Raw genomic sequence first — 24,771 nt, forward strand, 5'->3', positions numbered from 1 at the left:
AGCATTTTAAGAAGAAACATGGGTCACATGACACATCCAAGATAATGTAGAAGAGTTGGAACATTCAAAACTCAACTAATATTCATTTACATGAACTATATTAAACTATATCAAGGATGTCTTGGTCTAGTGGTTAAGATTGAGGTGTTGTAAACGATAGCTCGTAGGTTCAAATCTCTCTTCCCCTTCTTTGTACTTGTACTGCCTTTGTGACTCATATGGATAAAAAAACCTATATTAAACTGAAACGAACAACTCACACGACCATAAGAAAACAATTCTAAACTATTAATTTGTATGTACATCTGTGTAATTTGTATGTACGTGTGTGGACTCGAAGTCATTCAACAGACATCAATATTCTCAAAGTCTCAAACCTTAAACATCATAATTCATAACAGAACCTCCATAATAGGTCCCGTCGAGCAGCAAATGTTCTAGTAGAGAAAAAGACCACACAGGCCAAAACTAGCTGAGAATTTTCAAGTTTCAATCATCCATGAGATGTAAAGAACATATACATGTGCACAATAGCAGCCGTTACAGCTCATTTTCCAGAGAGGCAACAATCACAAAGGACCTACAGAAGATAAGAGATTTATCACCAAGACAATAACAAAATCCGACGTTGTCACTTAGCCTATTATTGTTTGAGTTAGTCTAAAGCTACTTATTTATCATAGTGATTTTTTTTCCATACAATAACCTTTTAAAAATCTTAAGTTACACTATACAATTACTTTCTATCATTGTGATCTTTTTTTTTTTTTAATAGTCACTTTTTTTATATTAATTTATCATACCGAAATTTTCAATTTAAGACATATTAATCTTTTTTTTCACATCATCAAACTTTAGAATCTATATCTAATTTAGGATAGACCAGGTTCATTTTATATAAGACTTTTACTTATTGTTTTCTTTTGCGTCGTCGCTTGCTAAAGGAGTAACAAACAACCCCCCACCCCTTCCCTCTCTATCTATATCCCTAAGGTGGTCTCATCAGCTTTTGAGAAATAAAATCTTGCAAATATCATCAGCTTTTGAGAAACAAAATCTTGCAAATATCTAGCACACTGAAAACTCCTCAAATAAGTGAACTATTTGTTCGTACATATGTTCATTTGGTTGTTAACCAATAACCATGTATATATATGTCCATTTGACTTGTTATTCATGTACATTTGGCTTATTAACCATACACATATGCACATCATGCTCTTCGTACAAGCGTGTGCATTATTTCGGCTTTGCTAGATCATACTAGTCAAAGAAACAACTTATCATTGTGCATTGCTATTTGCTATCGATATCGAAAATAATTCCCAGTATCTCGTTTACGTAGGAATGTAGTATCAAGGATTAGACCCTTTTTTTCTTTGACAAGGTTAAACAGCTAAATACCATATTAATTCTACTGATGCTAGAGGATTTATCCTATAAAAATCTAATTCGATTAGCACTTGATAATACTCAACCATAAAAAATGACCCGATGCTATGTGAACAATAAGTGCTCGTTTGGTTGAATGTGGGGACTGCAAATTCCTTGGAAATTTGTTTTTCCATATAATTATATTTCTTAGGAATTGCTAAATGTTATTTGGTGATTCATGGAAAGTGAAAGTTCCATAGGAATTTTCGCTTACCTAGGTCCCCCTAGGTAAGTGATTTTCTCCATTTTGTAGGAAGTAAAACTTCCTAAGAAATTCTACTTCCCATGAATTTGTCAACCAAACAACACCAAGAAATTACAATTCCTAGGAATTCCAGCTTCCTATGCTAAACAATGTCAACCAAATAAAATCTAAGTAAGATGGTAAATACTTAAGATGGTAAATACTTAAGACAATTATTAGACTTGATAATACTATCTGACGAGACTAGCACCCGATTAAGCGAACCACAAATAGGTACTAGTAAGTATAGTTTTAGACCAAAGCATAAAAATTAGGATGGAAGCTTTTTTGCTTTGGTGGAAATTGACAGAAAGGTTGATATAGATTTCATAAAGGGATAATAGTAATATAAAGTTTGTGGGAAACAGGCAAGCACCATGTGTTAATTTTTATTTTACATGCAAAAGCTACCAAAACCTGTCGATTATTACAGATAGATATCATCCAACTAATCCTAATCTTTGGAATGCCAATAACATAACACCAAATTTTAAGCGCAGTTGTAACTTGTAACTAAGTACTCCTGATAATACCACCAAAAAAAGTTCACAAATTTACGAATATACTGTAGGCTAGATGGCAACACTTGGGCTGCGAGCTTATCAACTATGAAGGACTTTTAGAACGATTGAAAAAAATAAAAACAATTAGAGGAGTTGAACGGTAACAAAACTGTTGTCTTTTATTAGGTGTTTAGTTCAAGTTTTAGAATGAAAAGATAAAAGAAATCATGACCTAACAAATAGCTTTTGTTACTTGAGAAGGAAGAAAAAGTAATAAACTAAGAAAATGAATCACCGTCAAGTAATGGTAGTACAGGTTGAACCAAACAAAAGGCAAACGAATAGCGATTTGATTCCGTTTCTAATTGCATCCACAATGGTAGGTTGGTTCACTTTTTTTCATCTTTCTCTCTCCTTTCCTCACACCTCACATCCCACTGACTCCGTCTCAAACTTTGCATGAAAGTTTCTTTCTTCCCCACATATGGTGTGGCTGGTTCACCTATTTCTCTCTCATACTCTAACTATACCCTACCATATACTATACTCTCTTATATATCCGTTTTATTATTACATTCTACACTCTCTCCACCTACAACAAGTGGCACTCTATTAATGGCTTAAATTCAAGGACTAAGGGGTTGGGGAAGCAGGCAACACCCACCGCTTCCTCCCCTATTCATGCCTCAACACCCCCACAATGGTGAGGGTACACTCAAGAGTCGAGACTAATCTTTATCCTCGTGCCTTAACTAAGTATCAATCATTGTGGATGCTCTCATGCCTGTTTTTTTCGACATAAAACAATTGAATTGAACTGAAATGAATAGTGATATGTGAGAGTAAAAGTATTGTCCAGATTAGAACTGAACTGAACAGAACAAAATTAAATTGAATTGAACCGAAATCAAAAGAAAATAAGTTGGGGAAAACCAGCCTTAGAGCCTAAAAAAATTAAACCAAAAATGATTTAATCCTAAACCAAAATAATAATAAACGAAAGTACCTCCACCTAGGTTATTACTTTGAGCCGTTTACCTTGTTCATACTTTGCATTGAAGAATTGTCTAGGCGTCTGCTATCTATGTAGAAGGAAAGCGATATTATTGAAATTCGATTAAGTAGTCTAAAATATCTCCAACCTCTTCTTCGCAGATGATACAATCATGTTTAGTAAAGCCAACTGAAAAAATAAGAAATTCAGGTCTGGGAAGGCATTCCTCATCTTGATTCTTTAAGAAGAAAAAATAAATGGAAACCTTCAAAAAGAAAAAAGAGAGAAAGTGAAAGAAAAAAGATGGAAGTTCCTCCAACTGACAATGGCAATTACTACCACGCCTCCTCTCTACATGTGGGCTGCCTCTCACTAGCCGATCTCACAAGGGCCCAACATTATCTCCATTGTCCACTCGGATAACAATTACCCAACTGCTGAACATGCTAAGAACTAAGAAGGTCGAATAGTCTTATATAATTCTATGCTAATCAAGTGTCCTTTTTTTTTTTTTTGATAGAAGTCAAGTGTCCTTTACTTGCTATTTTATTCACTTAGTTCTTGTGTATAAAGTAATACTTCATCCATCCCAGAATATTCTTTACATTTTTTTTATCTGTCTCAGAATACTCTTTACACTTCTATTTTAAAATATAATCCACTATTATGTTAATCATTCCACCTTTTAACTATTGAAGCACACACTCTCTCTTCCATATAAAATAATATCATTCTTGTTACCTACCAACTCTAACCATAGTCCACATTTTCGCTCCTTAAAATAAAATAATACTACTTTTACTAACTACTAACTCCTTATCACATCTACTTTTCAATAAAATAACAATTGATAATCAAACTTATCATCTAAAATTACATGCATTGATAACTGTCAAGAGTATTATGAGATGGATGGAGTATCTTAATTTCAAAATCTCAAACAATCTATTTTGTTTTTAGTGGTTATTTTTGTACATAAGAAATTAAATTTTGCATACATTCACATTTTTAAAGAGTTCCGCTATAATGGGTATAAATATTGTTTCGTTAATTATAGGAAGTTGATTTCTTAAAAGGGGTCTCACTTATTTAGGGAAACTAGTTAAGTAACTTTCTCCATTTTGCATGGTAGTGTAACTTTCCAACCAACCGTATAACAAACACTTTCAAACTTTTTACGTTTAAAATTTGTATATTTACTTCTATATCAACCAAATTATCATTTTTTGTTCTTTTTGAACCAATTTTAATAAAACTCTATCAAAATTCTGGAAAATAGAATATGTTTTTTTGATCCATATGAGTCACGAAAGCAATACAAAGTACAAAGAAGGAGAGGGAAATTCGAACCTATGACCTATTGTTCATAGTACCTCAATCTTAACCACGAGGCCAAGATATCCTTGGTGGAAAACAGACTATGTAAATCTCATGAATTGTATAAGATAACTTCTAGTTAAATATCAAAAACATCGGCAACAGAAACACCGCATCTCTCTTTCCCTGTGTCTCGAGTTATGCTTCTTTCCTCTCTTCTTCCGACCAGCATGCCCTTCCTCCTCCCTCTTTATGCAACCAGTGGAACCCCATTACGCCATCACATTCAGCTAAAATAACGTCTTAACCACAAGCTTCCCTACCTTCCCTCAAATCCTTCATCGGATTTATATCATTGTTGAGTACCAATACAAGATAACAAAATCTAGCGAGCCCCATATAGTACAGCAATACTGCTCTGACATATGATTCATGTCTTCCTGCCTAAATTCATTTTGGCGATCAAACAAACTTCTACAGTTTACACTATCGACTTCTAGCAAAGCCTAGATACCAAGACAAATACTCCCTTCGCTTCTATTTACTCGCTTATAAAGGGGCTCCTATCTACTCGTCTATAAAGGGAATGTCTCAATTATAGAGTCAAAATTTTGAACATAAATTACCCCAAATATATAAGAAAAAATAATGATATATTATATTACTTAATTTTTACTGCCTTAGGACCTGTTCTCCTCAGCTTATTTTCATTTCGGTTCGGTTCGGTTCAACTATGGACAATACTTTTATTCTCGCATATCACTATTCATTTTAGTTCAATTCGATTCAGTTCAGTTCGGTTGTTTTAGGCCGGAGAGAACAGGCTTAATGCCATGTAATTGAAGATATTTATATTGTCAAAAGTGTGGTATGAAAATTGTGAAAAAAGCAATTAGGGGTAGCAAAAATATCAACACAAAAGAGTCCTAATGTTCTATCCTTGCAACTTGCAAGTTAGTATGATATAGCAGCAAAGTAGCCATCTACTTCCAGCTTTTAGTTCTCAATCAAAGCTGTAATGCACATACATGCAGCAAAACTATACACGGTCTCAGCTTTAGCAAAACTAAGAATCATGTCGACTTTTAATGTGGCAAAAGTTGTATCCTCAAAGAAAGCCCCTTTAAATCAGATTTTCTAGGCTTACAGAAAAGAAGGTGATCCTGGAAAAAGGTCAATTTGCTGCAAGAAGCTCCCCCGAGTGGGTTCTAGATATTTCGAATGATGCACAAAATCTTATCTTAACCACCATGATCAGGAAAGAAAGCGATAAGAATGTGGACAAGTCTAACAACTATCAACAGAAACACTCACCAACATTGAGCAAATGCGCCCTCCATCCTCCATCCCTATTATCTAACTTTCATCATGCTATACTATCACTTCCCCATACGACCATACCGATGATGATATAGTATTACGTACTTATCACCTTAAATCTCAAACATAAAAATCTAGTAACATTAAAGCACAATATATACAATCTAATAGTAAGTAATAACTAACAAATTCTTAATGTCAGTCAATAGCTTATAAAAACACTTACTAAGAAATGATAGGACTAAAGGAGTACATAACTGATAATACAAGCTCATGCCCTTATCATTTCAGGTCTTATCATTACCAAGTAAGCAAGTACCAACCTATCTCTCATAAGTCATAACTCATAAGGTTTTGCCCTATGCAGGTTTATACTTCATGGGGTCCCAAATTCCCAATCAAGAATTTCGATTGGACTCGTGAATGAAAATATATTGAATGGTATTCACAAACGAAAGCAAAGTACTCCTCGGAGAAAGGTATGTCAATACGAATTGACCACTCTTCCATGCATAATCAATTCAAGATAAGCTACCCCCCTCCGATGTTGAAATAAAACAGGCGCTTTTTGCCATGAAACCACTGAAAGCTCCGGGCCCAGATGGTTTCCACCCGATATTTTTCCAGAAACAATGGTCTATTGTTGGGCCTGACATATGCGAGTCCATTAGGAGTTGGTTTGTTGAAGGTAATATTCCTAGTGAGTTAGGGCATGCCCTCATATGCTTAATCCCCAAACAGACAAAACCCGAAACTGTCAAACAGTTGCGTCCTATAAGCCTTTGCAATACAGTCTATAAAGTGGTTACAAAAATCTTAGTTAATCGGATTAAACCCCTCATCCCAAACTGGGTATCCCCAAATCAGAATGGTTTCATTCAGGGTCGGGGAACGGAGATTAACCTAGTGGTGGCATCGAAAATTTTGCATTCCATGTTTAAAAAGAAAGGAAAGTTAGGGTGGTTTGCGTTGAAAGTAGACCTAGAAAAGGCGTATGATCGCCTGGAATGGGACTTTATTAGACAGTGCCTTATCGAAGCGCATCTAGATCCTAGCTCGGTCTCACTGATCATGAATTGCATTAATAAAGTAGACCTAGAAAAGGCGTATGATCGCCTGGAATGAGACTTTATTAGACAGTGCCTTATCGAAGCGCATCTAGATCCTAGCTCGGTCTCACTGATCATGAATTGCATTAATAAAGCGAGCTCATCAATCCTTGTGAATGGGAAAAAGACTGACACATTTAATCACTCGAGAGGACTTAGACAAGGAGACCCTATGTCCCCCCTGATCTTTAACATTTGTCTAGAATACCTCACCAACCTGATTAACCAAGCATGTAATGAAAAAGCCTGGACTCCGTTTTGGGTGGGAACAAAAAGAATCCCCATATCTCACTTGCTTTTTGCGGATGACCTCCTAATTTTTGGGAGGGTTGATGAAACAACTGCCTTTACGCTTAGAGAAATCCTTAATCATTTTTGTAAAGTCTCGGGACAAAAGATTAACGAAGATAAAAGTCGGTTGACTTTCTCCCCAAACACTAGTGAGGAACACAAACTCCTTTTCCAGGAAACAATTAAAGTTAAAGAAAGCGAAAACCTTGGGCTCTACCTAGGTATGCCCCTTTCACACAAAAGACCTAAGAAAAAAGATGTGCAGTTTGTGGTTGATAAGGTTAGGGGGAAATTAGCCTTATGGAAATCGAACTTCTTATCTAGAGCTGGAAAACTTACCCTCATTCAATCAACCATGAATACCATTGCATCCTATTATATGCAAGTGTCTCAACTCCCAAAAACAATTTTGCACGAGCTGGATAGGATATGCAATAACTTCTTGTGGGGCCAATCAGATGAAAAACAAAAGATACACTTGGTTGGGCAAAAACACACATTCCTCCCAAAAAGCAAAGGGGGTTTGGGAATTAGAAGTCACCACGACTTAAACCTTGCACTCTTGACTAAACTAGGCTGGAAATTGACCTTAGGCCCTGACAATTTAGCTAAAACTTGTGTGTCCTCGAAGTATGTCCGACCTAACTACATGATGGCTTTCAAGAAAGGCTCGCAGATTTGGAAAAACGTTGGCAAAGGATATGAAAATTTGAAATCTAGCATGGTGTGGTTATTGGGGGAGGGTACTTTGATAAACCTTTGGCTGGATAATTGGTTGGGTATAGGTCCTATTCGTCAGTATATACATGGGCCCCTTAACAAGGGGGAGGAGGAGATAAAAGTTAAGGACATAATCATAGAAAATAGGTGGGATATTGGCCAACTTTCCTTCAACTTTCCACATTTCATCGCCGAGAGGATAACATCTATGCAAATACCCTTCCAAATTCCTGATATTACCTTTTCATCCTTAGTGGACCATGATAAGTTCTCCCTCACCGAAGCTTATAAGAACATCATTGATCAGAGAACCCATCTTGAAGGAAGTGAGTGGATTTGGAAGGTAAAGACACTTCCAAAGCTCAATTTTTTCCTTTGGCTTATGTGGTGGGACCGGTTACCACATAATACTCTCCTTCATCTGCGTCATATAATACCTTCCCCCAAATGCCCTACATGCACGAATTTCAATGAAGATACTCTACATGTTATTAGGGACTGTACCAGGGCTTCTCAGGTTTGGAACCTTATATTATTACCGGGGGAATTCTGGGATTGCAACCATATAGGTGAGTGGATCAAAATGAATGTCAATACACAACATAACTGGAGAAACATTGCCTGGTCCCTTCTGTTCCCCTTCATCTGTTTTGAAATTTGGAAAGCACGAAATAAATTTATCTTCGAACAAAAACCTTATGGTCCTCCTGAGGTCACACTGAACCAAGCCCTCAATCTCGCAAAAGAATTTATTGCTAATCATGCCACGATCCAGTTACCAAAGACTCCACAAATCTCTCAAAAATGGAAAAACTATTCTACGTCGTATGTTCATGTGAATGTTGATGCCTCCTTTGTGAATATTGAAACCATAGCAAGTATAGCAGGTGTTATACGAAATCATCAAGGAGATTGGCTAACCGAGTTCAAGAGTCTATCATATGCTACTAACCCTTTTCATGCAGAGTGCCTTGCCATAAGGCAAGGATTACAGATTGCTAGACAAGAGAACTTTGCTTACATTGTTATATACTCGGATTGCAAGAAAGCCGTCAACATCATCAACTCTAACACTAGCCACATCGATCTATATAGTGATATTATACATGATTGCAGGGAGCTGAGGCACTACTTCATGGACATGGTGCTCGAGTTTGTTAGAAGACAAGACAACCAAGTAGCGGATGTATTAGCCAAGGAAAGAAGACATGGGGACATCCCCCCAAATGAAATTAGGCATTTTCCCCTACCCCCTAATTATTGTCAAGCATTGCTAGATTCGGATTGTAATAGGCTTTTTGGCCAAAACACTTAATTTAACTTAATGTTATCCTTTGTTCACCAAAAAAAAAAAAAAAGTACAGGCCAGCTGACTAGTTGAGGCATTTGGGTTAGGCTCTGAAGAAACAAGTGAAAGTTGAAAACTACCTAGCTTATAGCTTCCAAAGTAGCTGATTATCTAAGGCAAATTTTGAACTTTAACTGTAAATTGTAGAATAGCATAAAAATAACATGATTAATTTTGATTGAAGAAAAAGTAACATAAAACGTATTTTTACAAACATGAGCTAACTTAAAAGTTACTAGTTTTAACCCAAAAATGATATAGTTGACCCTTCGGCCTTCATCCAAAGTCTGTAAGTAATCAAGTAACCCTTTCTTAGTCTAAAGTGGTGAAACAAAATTCGGTAAACATCAAATGGGCAATCTCTCAATTGAAGAAGCATACTCCTATTCTCCTACCACTGGAGCATCCCTTGATTCTGCAAAGCTCAATTCCACTTATTATTAATATCTATCTCTAGACTCAAAAGTTTTTCTAGCAAATACCTTATGAAGCGAAGCCTAAATCTACGTCTACAAGACATCCAAATTTTACTCGTTCTAACGTCCTTACAGAATTGCCCTATACTAATATAGTAACATTGATCATGTCACCATGATTCATGAGGGTTCATTATTATACTCAATACTCACACATTCACTATTTGTGGTCCCAACCATATTATCTCTCATTTCATCCAGCTAAAAATTAAAAACATAATCAACCCTATAGAGAAAACAAAAGGCAAAGAGAGCGAGTAATAACCTCTCAGCTCTTTGCACAAAGAACCATTCAAGTCCATGTCCATGTCCATGTCACAAACGAAGGAAGTTTCTATCATACTATGCCTAGGAGAAGAGGGGCCCGAAAAAGAATTGAGAGAGATTGTGGTCCATCATAATCAACAATTTCCACATGGCAACGTTTTGCCGTAAAAGAAAGTGGACAGGACACATCTTGATTAGAAAATCCATTAAGAACTTTAGTGGGCGAGGTATAACATGAGTTGGTGGGATATTCAAAACTTATTCAAAATTTGCTTCATTGAAATTTGAAAGGGGTCAAAATATAAAACATTCTTATCACTAAAATATAGCCAGAAGTGGTAGAAGGGCAATAAGCCAATAACATTTCTCCACTTCTCCAGGAATGGATGGATAAGTTTAATTTCAAGAGTATTACTATAATCTTGTATGGTTTTAGTATATTACATCAGGTGAATCATGCTTCCTCCATTACTTGGTACTCGAAATTATACTTTTAAAATTATTAATTGCCAAAGTCTGAAAGATGTGTGTTCGCAAGCGTAACAGTCAAATGGTAGCAAGAGTTGATAAACAGAGGAAGTATATAAAATCAATTTACACAATGTATACTTCATCCGTCCTACGTTATTTTCTTTATTTCGGTTTGGTGCAAGATTAAAGATGATAACAATTGTAAAATTAATTAACTGTCTGGTGAGTGGAGAAGAAGAAGAAAAAAAAAAAGACAAAGTAATGAGATAGAGAGTGAAAAGATGATGTTATGCACAGAGAAAATCTGTTTAACTCAAAATAAAAAGTGATAAATAAGTTACCCCATACTTTTTTTTGGTATGAAGAGAAATCTTGACAACTTAGGAAGAGGATAAGGGATCCCAACTTCCCAAGAATGAAAATCGATCCCAAATCATCTTGAAATCGGAAAGGATTCTCTAATTGGAAGGGATGCTCTAACCATTGAGTTATCCTCACTCTCAATTACGCCATTAATATATGGCGATCATTGGTAACTTTCTGGGAAGATTCAAGAATTTTTCATATACTCGTAATATTCTCTACAACTAAAGTATAGAAGCAAAAATGACGTTTTTACCCTTGTGAGTGGAGGCACTACTAGTATACTCCTATCAATTCACAAAAGAGCAACTTTTAAAATAGGAAGCAATAATTCATTGTTGATGTGCCTATAAAGGCCGCATGACCAAACCCTTGCCTCTACGGTCTATAAATTCTTTCACAACACAGCCACTAAGCAGTAAGGACTACTAAGCCTCCTGCATACTTGAAACAAACACAAGAAAAAATAAGTGATGTTACCTTCCACTCTCTCTCCTCTGCTCCACCAAGAGCTAGTAGTAAACCTTCAATCATCAAGAAGGTTGCTACAACACCACCCTCTTTACCAAACTCCACCAGCAGCTGCGACACTGCAGCCACCCAGAACAAACAACCAAGTGGACCCCACAGACCCCTACAGTGGCACCAATGGGTTTGACGCCAATGTGGTAATGGTGTTATCAGTTCTATTGTGTGCTTTAATATGCTCTCTAGGGCTAAATTCCATAATCAAGTGTGCCCTAAGATGCTCATACTTCATTCCAAGAGACCCCTCGGCCACTTCAGGTTCAGAAAACACTGGCATCAAGAAAAAAGCTTTAAAGACTTTTGCTGTAGTGAATTACTCACCCAACTTGAAGCTCCCCGGTCTTGGTACTGAGTGTGTTATATGCTTGTCGGACTTCACTCCAGGAGAGAAATTGAGGCTCCTGCCGAAATGCCACCATGGATTCCATATCCGGTGTATTGATAAGTGGCTCAATACTCACTCTTCATGCCCCACATGCAGGCACTGCTTGATCGAGACATGTCAGAAGATTGTTGATTCTGATCAAGCTAGCTCGTCGCAGCCAGATACACAGGCACTTCCACTCCAGCCAATTATTATAAACATAGCACCATTAGAACGTGAAGATTTGGTAAGAAGCTACAGGTCTAATTGTTAGTAATAGGACTAATGATATCCCCTCAGCTTGTCCAAATTGTACATGCTCCAAAAGACAGAGTAAAGCATGTCACAAGCGGAGATATAGCTCTAGCTTTTAATTTTAGACTTTGTACAGTCAGGCATTATTGTTTGCATCAAGAACATAGTTTTAAGAAGTATAATATAATGTTACAAGTTACAACAGCCACAAAAATGTCCTATTATAGATCCAGCCAGTCCAATTTACAGTCGTTTCCTAGCCAATCAAGACTTAGAAAAAGGTTGTTTTTCCAGCAAACCACTAGCAATTATCAAAAGGAAAAGGCTAAAAATACACCTCTGTTTGATGGACAAGAGTGACAATAAATGTGAGTACTTTTGCAAGTTTAACCTCATGCTAAAGTCCATGGTAAACAATATCATCTCCAATTATGTTTTTTTCTTCATAGAATTTTTAATTTTCACTCAATACCACATTATCTTAAAACCGGTAATAGGGGTCATCGAAACTTAGAACCTTAGATGCAAAACACAAAAATTAAAGTAGAATTGAATTACCATGAACAATAAGAAGAGAACTTACAAAATTACATACAAACTTATTGTCATCTTCTTTTACTACAGCAACTGAACAAAACATAAGAGTTGGATATCCAACATACAAAATGACAATAGTGGCTTTCGGAAAACCAGTCAAGAAATACTTTTTCTTCAAAGTGGGAAAAAACACATCCTTGCTGAAAACAGGAATTCTTTAAAATATTACATAGCAGTGTAGTGTTAGAAATGCAGAATTCATAGTGAATCATGAGCACATCAAAAAAATATAGAAAGTCAATTTGAGTGGAAAATAATTATAACTACTATAACAGGAAGCAACATAGTGGCTCTAGGACCACAAGAAAACAAAAAAAAAAACAATGGGCAACTTAGCCCAGAAAAAAGCAAGTTAAGAGCTAAAGTGTGAAATATTGAAATGTCCACAGTCCACTTCACTGGAGTCTGGACATGCAGCCACTAAGTAGGCTACGTAATGTCGTGCTAAGCTCTTAAGTAAATGAATTCAAGGCAAAAAGGAATGGGTTATACTTAACTAATATACCCCAAGTCTCAAGAGATATAGTTTAGCGCATTATTGAGCATATGTCAACGGCTTTTGCCATACATTTTCTATGAATATGGAATTAGTTAATGATATTAACAATCACATGAAACCACTTGCATTAAACTAAACAAACATATGAAGCTCAAATGCCATTTCAACCTTGCCTACTAGGATTCCAAATCATCATAAGGCAACCGAAAGCGGTATGAGTAAGCAATTTATTAATCTATAAATAACAAGTGCAGAGTAAGTTCAGCCTCCAACAGGGTTACTTTAAAAGGGAATTCAAGGAAGGTGAGAAAAGATGCTCAGCTAAAAAATGTGGAAGTTGAGGATGAACCACTATGCGGCTATGCGCACCAAAAGGATGAATTTGTATCATAGTAATTAATACTAAACTGAACCAGGTCACACAGAAAGCCAACTGATTACAAATATTATAGCAATCACATCTCCTATGGGCTGGGCTAAACAACTAGCGCTTTCACTTTGTTTAGATAGGAGGAAATGGGAGGGGGGGGGAGACAGAAGAATGTACTTTTTCTTCCTTTTTGGTATTTATAAAACATCCTTCCGAATTGAAGAGATTTGGAGAAAAAACAGAGCTCCATTTTTCGAACAAAGTTTATCTAGCAATTAATCTACATGGGGAACTTCAAGTAATCTCAGTTGTAGTAGGGCCCAATGATCCTCTTCTCTCATTAATTAAGAGTTTAGCTATAAAGGGTTTTCCATGTTCGCCAAGGCAGGTTTCACTAACATGCGAAATTGCATGTGGGCCACAGACATAAAGAAAGTAATTGCACTAAGAAGCATCACTCAGTCGAATGCTAGAGCTGACACTTACAAAGCCCATTAAACTTTTGACACTGAATCAAGTCACCTTAAGCCTTATCTCTAGAGCCTGAAATACTTGTATCAAATGCTCTTCCCCTTTTTTTTCCCTGTCCTTTGTGCGGAAAACCATCAACTTCTAAGTGGGTCAGAGAACCACTCCAGCCTTTATCTTCTCCAATATCATACTCCCTTTCTCAACAAATACATATTTAAATATCAACTCTTGACAATATTTAATGTAATATGTAAAACTAAATGTCATTACTTTAACTCTAATTTAATTAGCCTCGATATTAGGGATGGCAATCCAGTCCGAATCCGAAGGAAAAAATCCGAGTTGACTCCGACAAAAAAGTAATCCGACTCCGACTCGGTTTAAAAAATCCGACTCCGAGTCGGAGGAGGGTCGGAGTCGGATCTCATAAAATAATCCGACTCCGACTTTGAGTCAATCAATCCTTTTTTCTTATTTATGTAATGTATTATTTATGTATAATCTGACTTTGACTTTCAGCCAATTGTATTATATAAGATTTTCCAATAGAAAAAATGATTGTTAAAAATAATAGTAATAATTAGATTATTTGTACTATATAAGATTTCTATATGATGACTAGAATAAGTTGTAATGATTAAATTATTGTATTATAGAAGACTATTCTATTATAAAAAATTGGAAGAAAAATAAGTCGGATCAGGTTCGGAGTCGGATGTTCGGATTTTAAGTCGGATGTCCGGATCTTAAGTCGGATGTCCGGATTTTAAGTCGGGTCGTATCTCGGAGTCGGATGTTCGGATTTTAAGTCGGGTCGGAGTCGGATTTTCAAAGTCGGAGTCGGACTCAGATTTAAAATCCGACTTTCCGGTCCAAGTCCGACCCGTTACCATTCCTACTCGATATACAATAACAATATAACTTTGTATAGTTACTAAAAATATATAATTAAATATTTTGATGGTCAAAATCATACATCGACAAATGTGTTCAGTCAATATGACGCATCTATTAGAAAACATAAAAAGTACCTACTTAAAACTCATGTTACTCGAACCCTCCATTCTCAAGTACACATGTCAGATACGCGACACTGGAACATGGGTGGAACACTTGGTAACTTCAATTTGAGCCAAAAAAAATTTATAATCTCCACAAGTAGCCGAATCAGATACTTTGCATGTACGGATGTACCCGTACCGGACATGGGCACCTAAGTCCGAGTAACATAGCCTAAAACTCTTCCACAACTTACAATGTCACACCAATTAACATTTTGTCAGCAGAATAGTCAATTTTTCTGTTCTATTACAAGATTAGTTCCCCTCTCCAATTTCTCGCACTTTTTAGGAACAAAGAAGAGAGATTAAAAAAAAATACTTACTCTGTTGTATAACAATTGCAACATACCTTATTGGCATATTTTTTAAGAAACCCATGTGAGGAGGAGAAAGATGAGATAGAGATAGATATAAAAAGTAGGACCCATGTGATAGGAGAGAGATAGAGTGAAGATATTACCAAATAAGGAAATGTTGCACTTAATATGAAACTTTCAAATAAAGATAACCTTGCAATTAAAAAAGAACAAATGAAGTAACAACGAAATCTTCTCAAACAAGCAATGGTATATACACACACGAGATAAGTCGTGCACTGTGCAATCATTTTAATGCTGCAAACCTTACTAGACAGGTGATATGCATATACTTGAATGACGAGTGAGCACTAGTGAATGTGAGGGGAAATTTTGGTGATCTATTTGGTCTGGGACCCATTCTAATTCCTCTCTCTGGTTCACTACTCACTAGTGGACATATTCGCCTTTGAATTTTTTTAGAAACAATATGAAATAGATAAAAAAATCTTAAGAACAAAAACAAGTGGTATTGGAAACATTTCCCCTATATGAGCAAATTAAATCGGGCACATCTTTACCCAGAGTAGAGCATAAACCTAAAAAAATAAGAGACCATATAAGAACAAGAAAATGACATCGTGATTTGGATTGGATCTCGATGATACGATACATCAATGAGCAAAAGTTGAATAAGTTTAACAAATTCAAATTTTTTTCCGATTATAATAGAACTTCATAACTATGACAGAACATCAAACAAAACGAATCAAAAACTAAAAAAAAATAGGAGAAAGGTGAAGAATGGGAGGTATATGTATACAAAAATGAAACGCAGGGAACATACCAAAGTCCAAGTCTCAAAATGGCAAATCAAAAGTTTGCACGGAATTGACCATATCGCAGACAACAAGAGCGCATGCGATGACACAAATATAACCATCATCACAAAGGAATTCCAGTCCTCCGTTCATTTACCATACCACTCTACCAGAAAATAACCGTACAAGATCTACCCATAAGTACAATACTTTAATTTTCTTATAGATCAAGCAGCATTACCAAGCTTAACTTTTAGTTTCCTACTACATCAGCAGATGTTCATGAAATTATCCCGACAGTTTACAGATTGTACTAAAGCCACCTTATTCCTATTCAACTCCTTGATTTGTACTTTCTCTAGGTTCCGTAAAAGACATGAAGATTACATCTTTCATAGATGTACGCAAATTAATCACTCGTGTACTGAGACAAGTACAGGTAATTCAGATAATGACTTCAGACTAATGAGTCAGCTCCCATACGACAGCAATGGAATCTACCATCAACGTAATTGTGTCTTTTCGCAAGTTATAAATTGGTCCATTATTTTAAATCTTGTTCGAACAAAGTTCCCACAAAGACTTATCAATCTCTTCCCCTCAAAAAAAAAAACAAAGATTTATCAATCTCTTCACCAATATATGATGTACTTTTTTTGCCCGATAACAACCAAACTAAAGAAAAAGGTTCCGGTCACAGGTCAAAACACATCATCTTATAGCTTTTTTCCAGTCAGAAAGATCATTCTCTAGCTTTCTTTAGAACAAATACTACACAAAAACCATGATGATGCGGGCCAACAAACAGGCGAAGAAAATCCTAATACTTTTAACAAAAAGTCTCATGTTTCTCAAAATATGACAGCTAAGCTAGGGGTACTGGAGAAAACTTTTCTCCTTTGAAACATTTTTTCCACATTGGCGAATACTTACCAAGGATACCAGTCTAAGCCCATATGCATATATGACGCGTAGGCGTGCCACACAAACCTTCCTGTCCAATCGTACAAGAAACCAAATCCATCCCTAAAGCATCCAATATAATATGCCAATCTGACACTTCGAGTTTGTGGAATCAAATAGATGAAAATCCCATGAATGAACAAGTATAACAGCCCAAAATGATTATTCCAGATATCAAGCCAAAGTGTGCAGCAGGAAAACTGGTGTTCAGGTATGGTCAGCTAACCTATCCATGGTTTAGAGACTTTTTTTGTGGATCAAGTAGTTAATATCCAGTATGCAAAAACTACTGTGGTAAAGCTGCATCACGCATCCACCAAGCACACAACTTATGACTGTCTCTTCGTGAACATAAAAAAGACAACTTCATTTAAACCAGGGAATCAAAGAAACGCTCTTCCCATCAAAAATCTAGCAACAAAATTCTCATGTCTACTTAATTGCTTAGGCATCAAAAGATCAAGGAACACAGACGAGCATCTAACCTCTAAATTAAATAATCAAGGTCATATGTGTACATAAATTCTGGATTACCAACAGAAGCTTATTCTTTTCAAACCCAAACCAACAAATTTTTCTTACCAGCCGCTCACAGCCTCACACTAGTACTCCAGTAGTCAAGCAAACTCAGTTCCTCATCACTTAATTCTGTGCTTAAGAAACTAAGCACAGAATCTCAACCCTCTAGAGAGCAATAACCTCAAGCATAGAATAAATTCTGGATTACCAACAGAAGCTTATTCTTTTGCAAACCCAAACCAACATATTTTTCTTACCAGCCGCTCACACTAGTACTCCAGTAGTCAAGCAAACTCAGTTCCTTATCACTTCTGTGCTTAAGAAACTAAGCACAGAATGTCAACCCTCTAGAGAGCACTAGCCTCAAGCATAGAGCATAAACTAGACACTCTCTCAGACATTCATGAGAATGAAATGGCAAACAGAGATCAACATTCAACAAACAGTAACAGGAAAGAGATAGAAGATAAACAATAAGATAAAACACCAAAGAAGCATGAAGCCAAATTTACCTAGAAAACGTCTAGCAATATTCACATTGATTTTCTCCATATTCTAGGACTCACAAATTTCAGGTCCTGATCAAGAACATTCCAGATTTCTAAAAGAGCTAGGCATATCGCCACCGTAAGAAAATGCATATTTTCAAGTCATCCCCACTGAAAATTAGAATCATTGCAGTCCTGCACCATTTCCCAGACCCCAACCAACTTCTCTCTTGAAGAGAAAGGATGAAGTCTACAAGGAAAGAGAATTCAGATATTCGGATTTTTGTTTCATCAGTCTATTCTCAAGTTAATTGGCATTTCAATCTTTCTTTGACAAGGGCTTACATAGTTACCTGTATCTCAATTCCCAAATACCACAGCAAGCATGACAATTGACAACACTAGCAGAGAAATGACTGGAGGAAGGAGGATGTTCAGGGGGAGATGAAGGAGAGAGAAATGACTGGAGAAGGAAGGGAGAAAAGAAGAGAGAGGAGGGGAGGAAGAGACAATGAGGTCCGTGAAAGAGATGAGCTTACGTTGTCAGCCGTAGGCAGCTGCAGGTACTAGCAAGGAGGCGACAAACCTATATCAGAATGATGATAGAGGTGGAGAGAACAGAGGACAGCAAGGGGAGGGAGAAAGGTTACCCTAGGAAGTGTTTAAAAATGGACGTATTACTTCGTGTAAAAGTGCACGTGAAATACCCCACATATGGAGTGATGGGTTCTTCTTGATTATCTTCCCATTCCAACCACTTATAAGAGCGAAAGATTAAACACAGTGATACAGAACGTTCAGACTAGTACAAACAAATTGAGTTAAACTAAACTAAAGTCTCTAAGCATGAATCAGTTCACAAGCTTCACTATTCATAATTCACATGAATATTCAGAAGTCAGTTCAAGAACCAGATCTGTTGCCCCTCACACAGCCAACAGTCAAAATAGGCAGTGTTCTAAGCCTTTATCAGAAAATCGAAAGAAACAGAACAGATCAAAGCGAGATTCTGGAAGTTGCAGCTACACATCAGAAATATATGGAAGGGGAGAAGGCTACCTCTTCAGCTCATTCTCAGTACAGTTTCCAAAACAAATTTCAGCGTTTCAGAGACCAATCACATTCGACAGCCTTGCGAAGTACTATTGTGTCATCCAAACATTTCTTCGTAGTTGAAGACATCAATCACAGCACCATATTCACCATTTCAAAGAACTTTCATGTCCAAATAAGGTTTGGGAAGACATTGGATGAACTCAAAACCACAATCTTGAGTAGCCAAAAGAGAAAGATAGTTCTAGCCATGGTATTAAACCTTAGCCACATTTCACGGCTGCATTACAAAAGGCATCTGAGCTTACCAGTCACCACATAAAGCAATATTATAATTATTCTATTAACTGATGCGGAAAAACACAATTCTAAGAAAACAATAGATAGAAGAATCAGCATTTCCCTGCTTTCAAGTACTTTATGGCAAAACACTAACTATGAACAAGGTCAATTACTCCTAAACACGTTAGTTCATACTCCTTTAACAAATTTCCTCCAACCCCACACCCCACACCCCACACCCCACTCGGCCACTCCCCAATCCCACCCCAAAAAAAAAAGCACTAGTCAGTAATTTTTAAACAATTATATTGAGTTGCGTCATTCTTGACTACCGGTGCACAGTAGGTCTTACACAAACAAGACTGCTTGAATACCCATTATATAGGTTTCCTCTTACTGATTTCTTACACTAGACCCACGACTCCTAAACGTAGGCCCATTGATAAGTAATTAGAATAATCTCATATAAGTGTAAACACCAATATGAAAGCACCAATTCGCTAAATGTTCTAACATAACTTCCACAAACTATGAAAAAAGTCTCTAATGAAAAATAATAAAATTAACCAAGAACAGCTACTAGCATTAGCCACAATATATCCAATTACAGAAAGGCTATGACAATATTCCTTGGCTGAGGTCAGTATCATCTTTGAGGAGGTTCCAACTTTATAGGTCAATGAAGACATAAGCACCACTATGAAGGACGTAATTATTAGAAACATAGCTACATAAAATGAACACATGAAACAGTAGAAAGAATAGTCTAATCAGCACAGTGCTCAAATGGTTGTGGTTCAAGTAGTAGTAACTAGGTTCGCAACACTTAACAAGGGAATTAGTTGAAGCTATCATTGATTCTGATAGTAAGGCATAAAGAGTGTGAAACTATGTGTCGAAAGGGATGAAGGACCATAACAATGTGGCAAACGTGAACTTCTTACATGCAGAAAACTATAATTTCATTCAGTCACACCTTCAGTTATAACAAATTTAGCATGGAATTGATATTCTTTAGAAAGAAAACGACAAACCTGGTATGCATGTAAAGATTTTGCACATTTAGGCCAAGAAGAAGCTTCAAGATTCTTTCTCGGATCAAGCTCGTCATCCAGCCTACATGAAATATGATATAATATTGTTCACAATTTAATTATACTTCTTGGAAGATCTAAACAGCATATCACCAAGGAAACAGCAAAAACATATCACCAAAAGAAAAAGAAGGGTTGTGCACATAAAGACCATCAAGCTCTAGAAACTAATCAACTATAATCAATTGAGATATGACTATATGAGAATCTAAAATTATTCTCCATAGCCCCCCCCCCCTTCCAACAGTCAAGATACAGGTTAACGGGTATATCCATATATGATCAGCTTGCTTAGTCCATTCAATCAAACTATACAATGGCATTGTGAGAGCAATAGATTTCTGAAGCAAAGATCCTCTCGACCTCTCCCAAAGTGTCCTCAAAAAGACAAAACTGAACTACTTGAACGTTGTCACAGAATGCAAGTTTTTCCTTTGATTCTCTTATTTCTTTCATACCTGTTCACCCTCCTATATCTCTTTCTCTTCCATTTCATCTCAGGGTAATATCCAATAGAATCTAGTCTATGTTCAGATGGTGTTTTGATGATAGGGTGGTCAGATCTTCATTTGGACATATAGATTGTAAAGGTTACCACCTACCATAACAAAAAAAATGCATGAAAAGAGAAGGAAAAGGCTAACAACCCAAGCTAGAAAATAAAAATAAAATTTGACTTTTTTTAGACAACAATAAATAAGTAGAATTCTGAATACTAACATTATAAACAAAATAATTACCAATCACATGGTGAACACATCAATATCAGTTTGCCTGTAGAATAGTAAAAGTTAGTCAAGCTAACACAGTGTACTATGTACGTCTCAAATCAGTATATACTGTATCTCAAGAAGCCAGCATACAGTAAATACCCATGAAAAATGAACAATATGCCAGAATATTACCAAAGAAACTAATACATCACAACAGAAGTCAGAAGAATGATATTCGCTATACACATATACTAATTAAACTGACCATTGCAGAAACCCATATCATAGTAGAACAGCATCAAGCATCAATCTACCATAGGATCAAGAAGTAAAGGATACAGAGGTTCACTCCAAACTTCTTAGACTGCCGCCTGCTTATGTGTCACATTTTAAGTCCACCCACCTATATCACGGTTGCTGGTTGCAGATGGCTTCTTACCAACATCCTAAAACCGCAAAAGCAACCTTCATTTATCTAACAAATTCAACATTATCAAGCATTATTGTATGGTTCACATACACAACCATTCAGTTAGGAAATAAGGTCCTCAAGCATAATTATTTTGCCTTTTGATGCCATGCATTGTTTCTTAATAAATAATAACTACAGCCTAATAAGCCCTTTCATGAATTGGCATTTACCCTTCCACAAATAGGCATTTATTCTTTGACAAAAAAAGACACTCTTGCTTTTAAGTTATAGATATGAGCAATGTTACTCCGACACCTTCATTTACCTCAAAAACGAGATGGCGTGTCGTGTCCGACATGACACTTTACTTGGATACTTCATTTTAAACTAAAAACTTGACTTTTTTCTACAAAATAGCCAAGTCGGACACTTGGACACCCGTATATGAGTAGACACTCAATCCGTGTCTTAGTAACATAGGATATGAGTCATCTTTCTCATATTTTTAAATGAACAGCAAGGACCAGATTTATGCAATCTCTCTTGAAATCGTACAATAACCGGTTTATAAGAAACGAAACTCGTTCCTTCCTCGGAGGCAATTTCTCAAGACCTTAGTATCCTAGAGGGATCAAAATTTCTTAACGACACAACATGTATTCGTCCAGCTCAAGGTACAAAAATCTCCAACCTTAACAAATCATAAGGTGCTTCCTATCCTTATTATACTATAAAATTATGTTAATATACAGATTTGAGATTACTACATATTATCCCATGACATTTTAAAATAATATCAGCATTTCAGCAAATATAAGTTACACAACAGTCTAATAATATGCATTGCAATATTGCATAATTCAAATGGAATAAGTAAGTTACAAAAACATAGATATCATACCTTTAGCACAAAAAATTGCATCATTATACTCCGTATAAAACAAGAACATATTCATGTTTAATTAACATAACAAGACAACCATAAAAACGGATTGTACGACGAAGAAACCCTAACTCGACGATTTAACATATAGAGAAAGGGAAATTCATACATGTAAAGTTTGAATTCAAGGATTCAATAACTGAGAATTTTAATGCGATTCAAATTGTGGAAAGAAAATAAAAGTATGAGATAAGTTGAAATTGAAAATTGTTCATACTGAGATCACGTTGCACCTTAGCGAAATGCTGCGTTCTTCATTCAACTCTTGCACATTGATCTGTTGTATGTGGAGTTGCGAATTTCGGTTGTATTGCGCTCCAATTTCTTTCTTTTGGCTCCAATTTTTATAACGTAAAGGAAATTAGGAATGGGCCGAATAAGACCACGTTAAAGCATCCTTACGATTTTACGAATGACAAAAAAAAACACGATAGCAAAGCCAATAAGACTAAGACTTGTGTCATTGGTGTACTATGAAATTTGTTGCTTGGTTAGCCTCCTGAAAGCATAAAACAATTATTGATAAAAGTCCGAATGAAACTTTTTTACCGTCTTGACCTGTATTCCCAAATAATGACGTAAGGAGTAGTTAATTTTCAAAGGCAATTTCCAAATATTTAGGAGGAAAGAAATTATTTTCCTCAATCTCACCATTTTACACTATTCACAAATTGCACTTTGACCCTCGTTTGTGATTTATACGTGAATAAAAACATAGTCATGTGAGATCTTGTTAGATTCGTATTAGTATGTATTTTATTAATATGTAGTTTTTATATTTTTTACAAATACAAAATTAGAGATGTAAAGGCTCAAAGTAGTGCATCGACATGCGTGAAAAGTATAAGTGTAACAATTAAAAAGAAACGGAGGTAGTATCTTAAAAAGAAAACCAGTTTTAACTTCTTCTCTAAGACCCCACGCTTCTATCACTAGGCAATTGGTTATGTTTTATTGTATGTTGGGTCATTTAAAACAAAATATTGAGTTATTTTCACTTGAAAACTCCTAAACTTATTTTATTTGAACTTATTGTATCTGATTGAACCTGACTTGAGCTTATTGGACCTATTTGAACCCGAATAGAGCTTATTGGACCTGATTGAAACTCATTGGATCTAACTAAAACTCATTGAACCTGATTCGAACTTATAAACTTTAATAGACCTTATTGAAACTTACTAGATGGTTTTGCAATATTTGATCCATTAAAAATCACAAAATTATTAATTAAGAAATTAATAATAATAATAATAATAGATAGAAAATTTATCTTAAATGTATTAATTTTATGATAATTATAAAATAAGTACATAGTAGTAGTATTAATTATATCTCCTAAAATATGTAATCAAAATTAGTGTAAAAGGAATTTTGCACATTATTGTAACAAAATAGAAATATACTTCTATGAAACTTTAGAAATATGTAATTTTTGCACATTTTGTTCATGTGAAACAACTATTGCAAGTAATGGACTCACTAACAAGTGATTGAGATCTCATAAGTCAGCTACAACATGGTTAAAACATTAAGATTATGATTGTTATTAATGTTAGCCTTAATTGATCAAAATTATGATATTGTATTACTAACAAAATCGACCGTCGTCCAGATCTGCGTAGTCGGCAACTATCTGCGTTGTTATCTTCAATATTGCGCGTCAGATGAGAGAATCGTACACGAAGATGAGAGGGTTGATGAGCGCTTTTTTTTGTCGATGAACGTCGGTCGACCTTTTTTTATTTCCATGGATATTTCGACTGCCGTGGTTGAGAGGGTTTAGAGGAATAGAGCAAGTGAGGGGAGGAGAGGAAGAGAGACGTGAAACTGATGAGAGAAGAGGAGTGGGAGAAAGAGTAAGATGAGGCGTGGAGGTGGAACTTATGAGAGGAAGAGGAGTGAAATCTTCGATGGTTCTTTTTAATATTAAATTTAAAATTCTATTGCTGTGGTTTTTAATAGGAACCACAACAATAGGTCCAAATAATAATTTTTTATGTTATTTTAATATATTGTTGCGGTTCTTGCTATAAATCGCATCAATATATTTGGTCAAATGGTCAAAAAATTCAACAAAATTCTGTTGAAACCATATTGCTGCGATTTTGGCCGAAACCGCAACAATATGGTTATTTTATATTTTTTCCATTTTTTTTACGTGATATATTGTTGCGTACGGGTA

The 24,771-nt window shown here is 35.8% G+C and overlaps 2 protein-coding genes and 1 long non-coding RNA gene across 3 annotated transcripts in view; 2 read left to right on the forward strand and 1 right to left on the reverse strand.

The window, feature by feature from the left end:
* The window catches only part of LOC104895463 (hypothetical protein), a 94,734-nt gene that overhangs the window by 18,682 nt on the left and 51,281 nt on the right, over window positions 1-24,771 (forward strand). The window lies entirely within an intron of this gene.
* On the reverse strand, window positions 270-23,025 carry LOC104895460 (uncharacterized). The gene is made up of 4 exons (XR_007275060.2): window positions 22,804-23,025; window positions 21,497-21,677; window positions 20,459-20,540; window positions 270-580 (listed from the first exon to the last, which is right to left on the reverse strand). It is a non-coding gene; the product is annotated as an uncharacterized LOC104895460 (long non-coding RNA).
* Window positions 11,233-12,236, forward strand: LOC104895458 (RING-H2 finger protein ATL78). The gene has a single exon (XM_010681973.4). The coding sequence runs from the start codon at window positions 11,331-11,333 to the stop codon at window positions 12,021-12,023; it is 693 nt and encodes a 230-aa protein (XP_010680275.2). The 5' UTR covers window positions 11,233-11,330; the 3' UTR covers window positions 12,024-12,236.

This window comes from Beta vulgaris, chromosome 6, assembly GCF_026745355.1.
Source record: "Beta vulgaris subsp. vulgaris cultivar EL10 chromosome 6, EL10.2, whole genome shotgun sequence".
NCBI lineage: Eukaryota > Viridiplantae > Streptophyta > Magnoliopsida > Caryophyllales > Amaranthaceae > Beta > Beta vulgaris.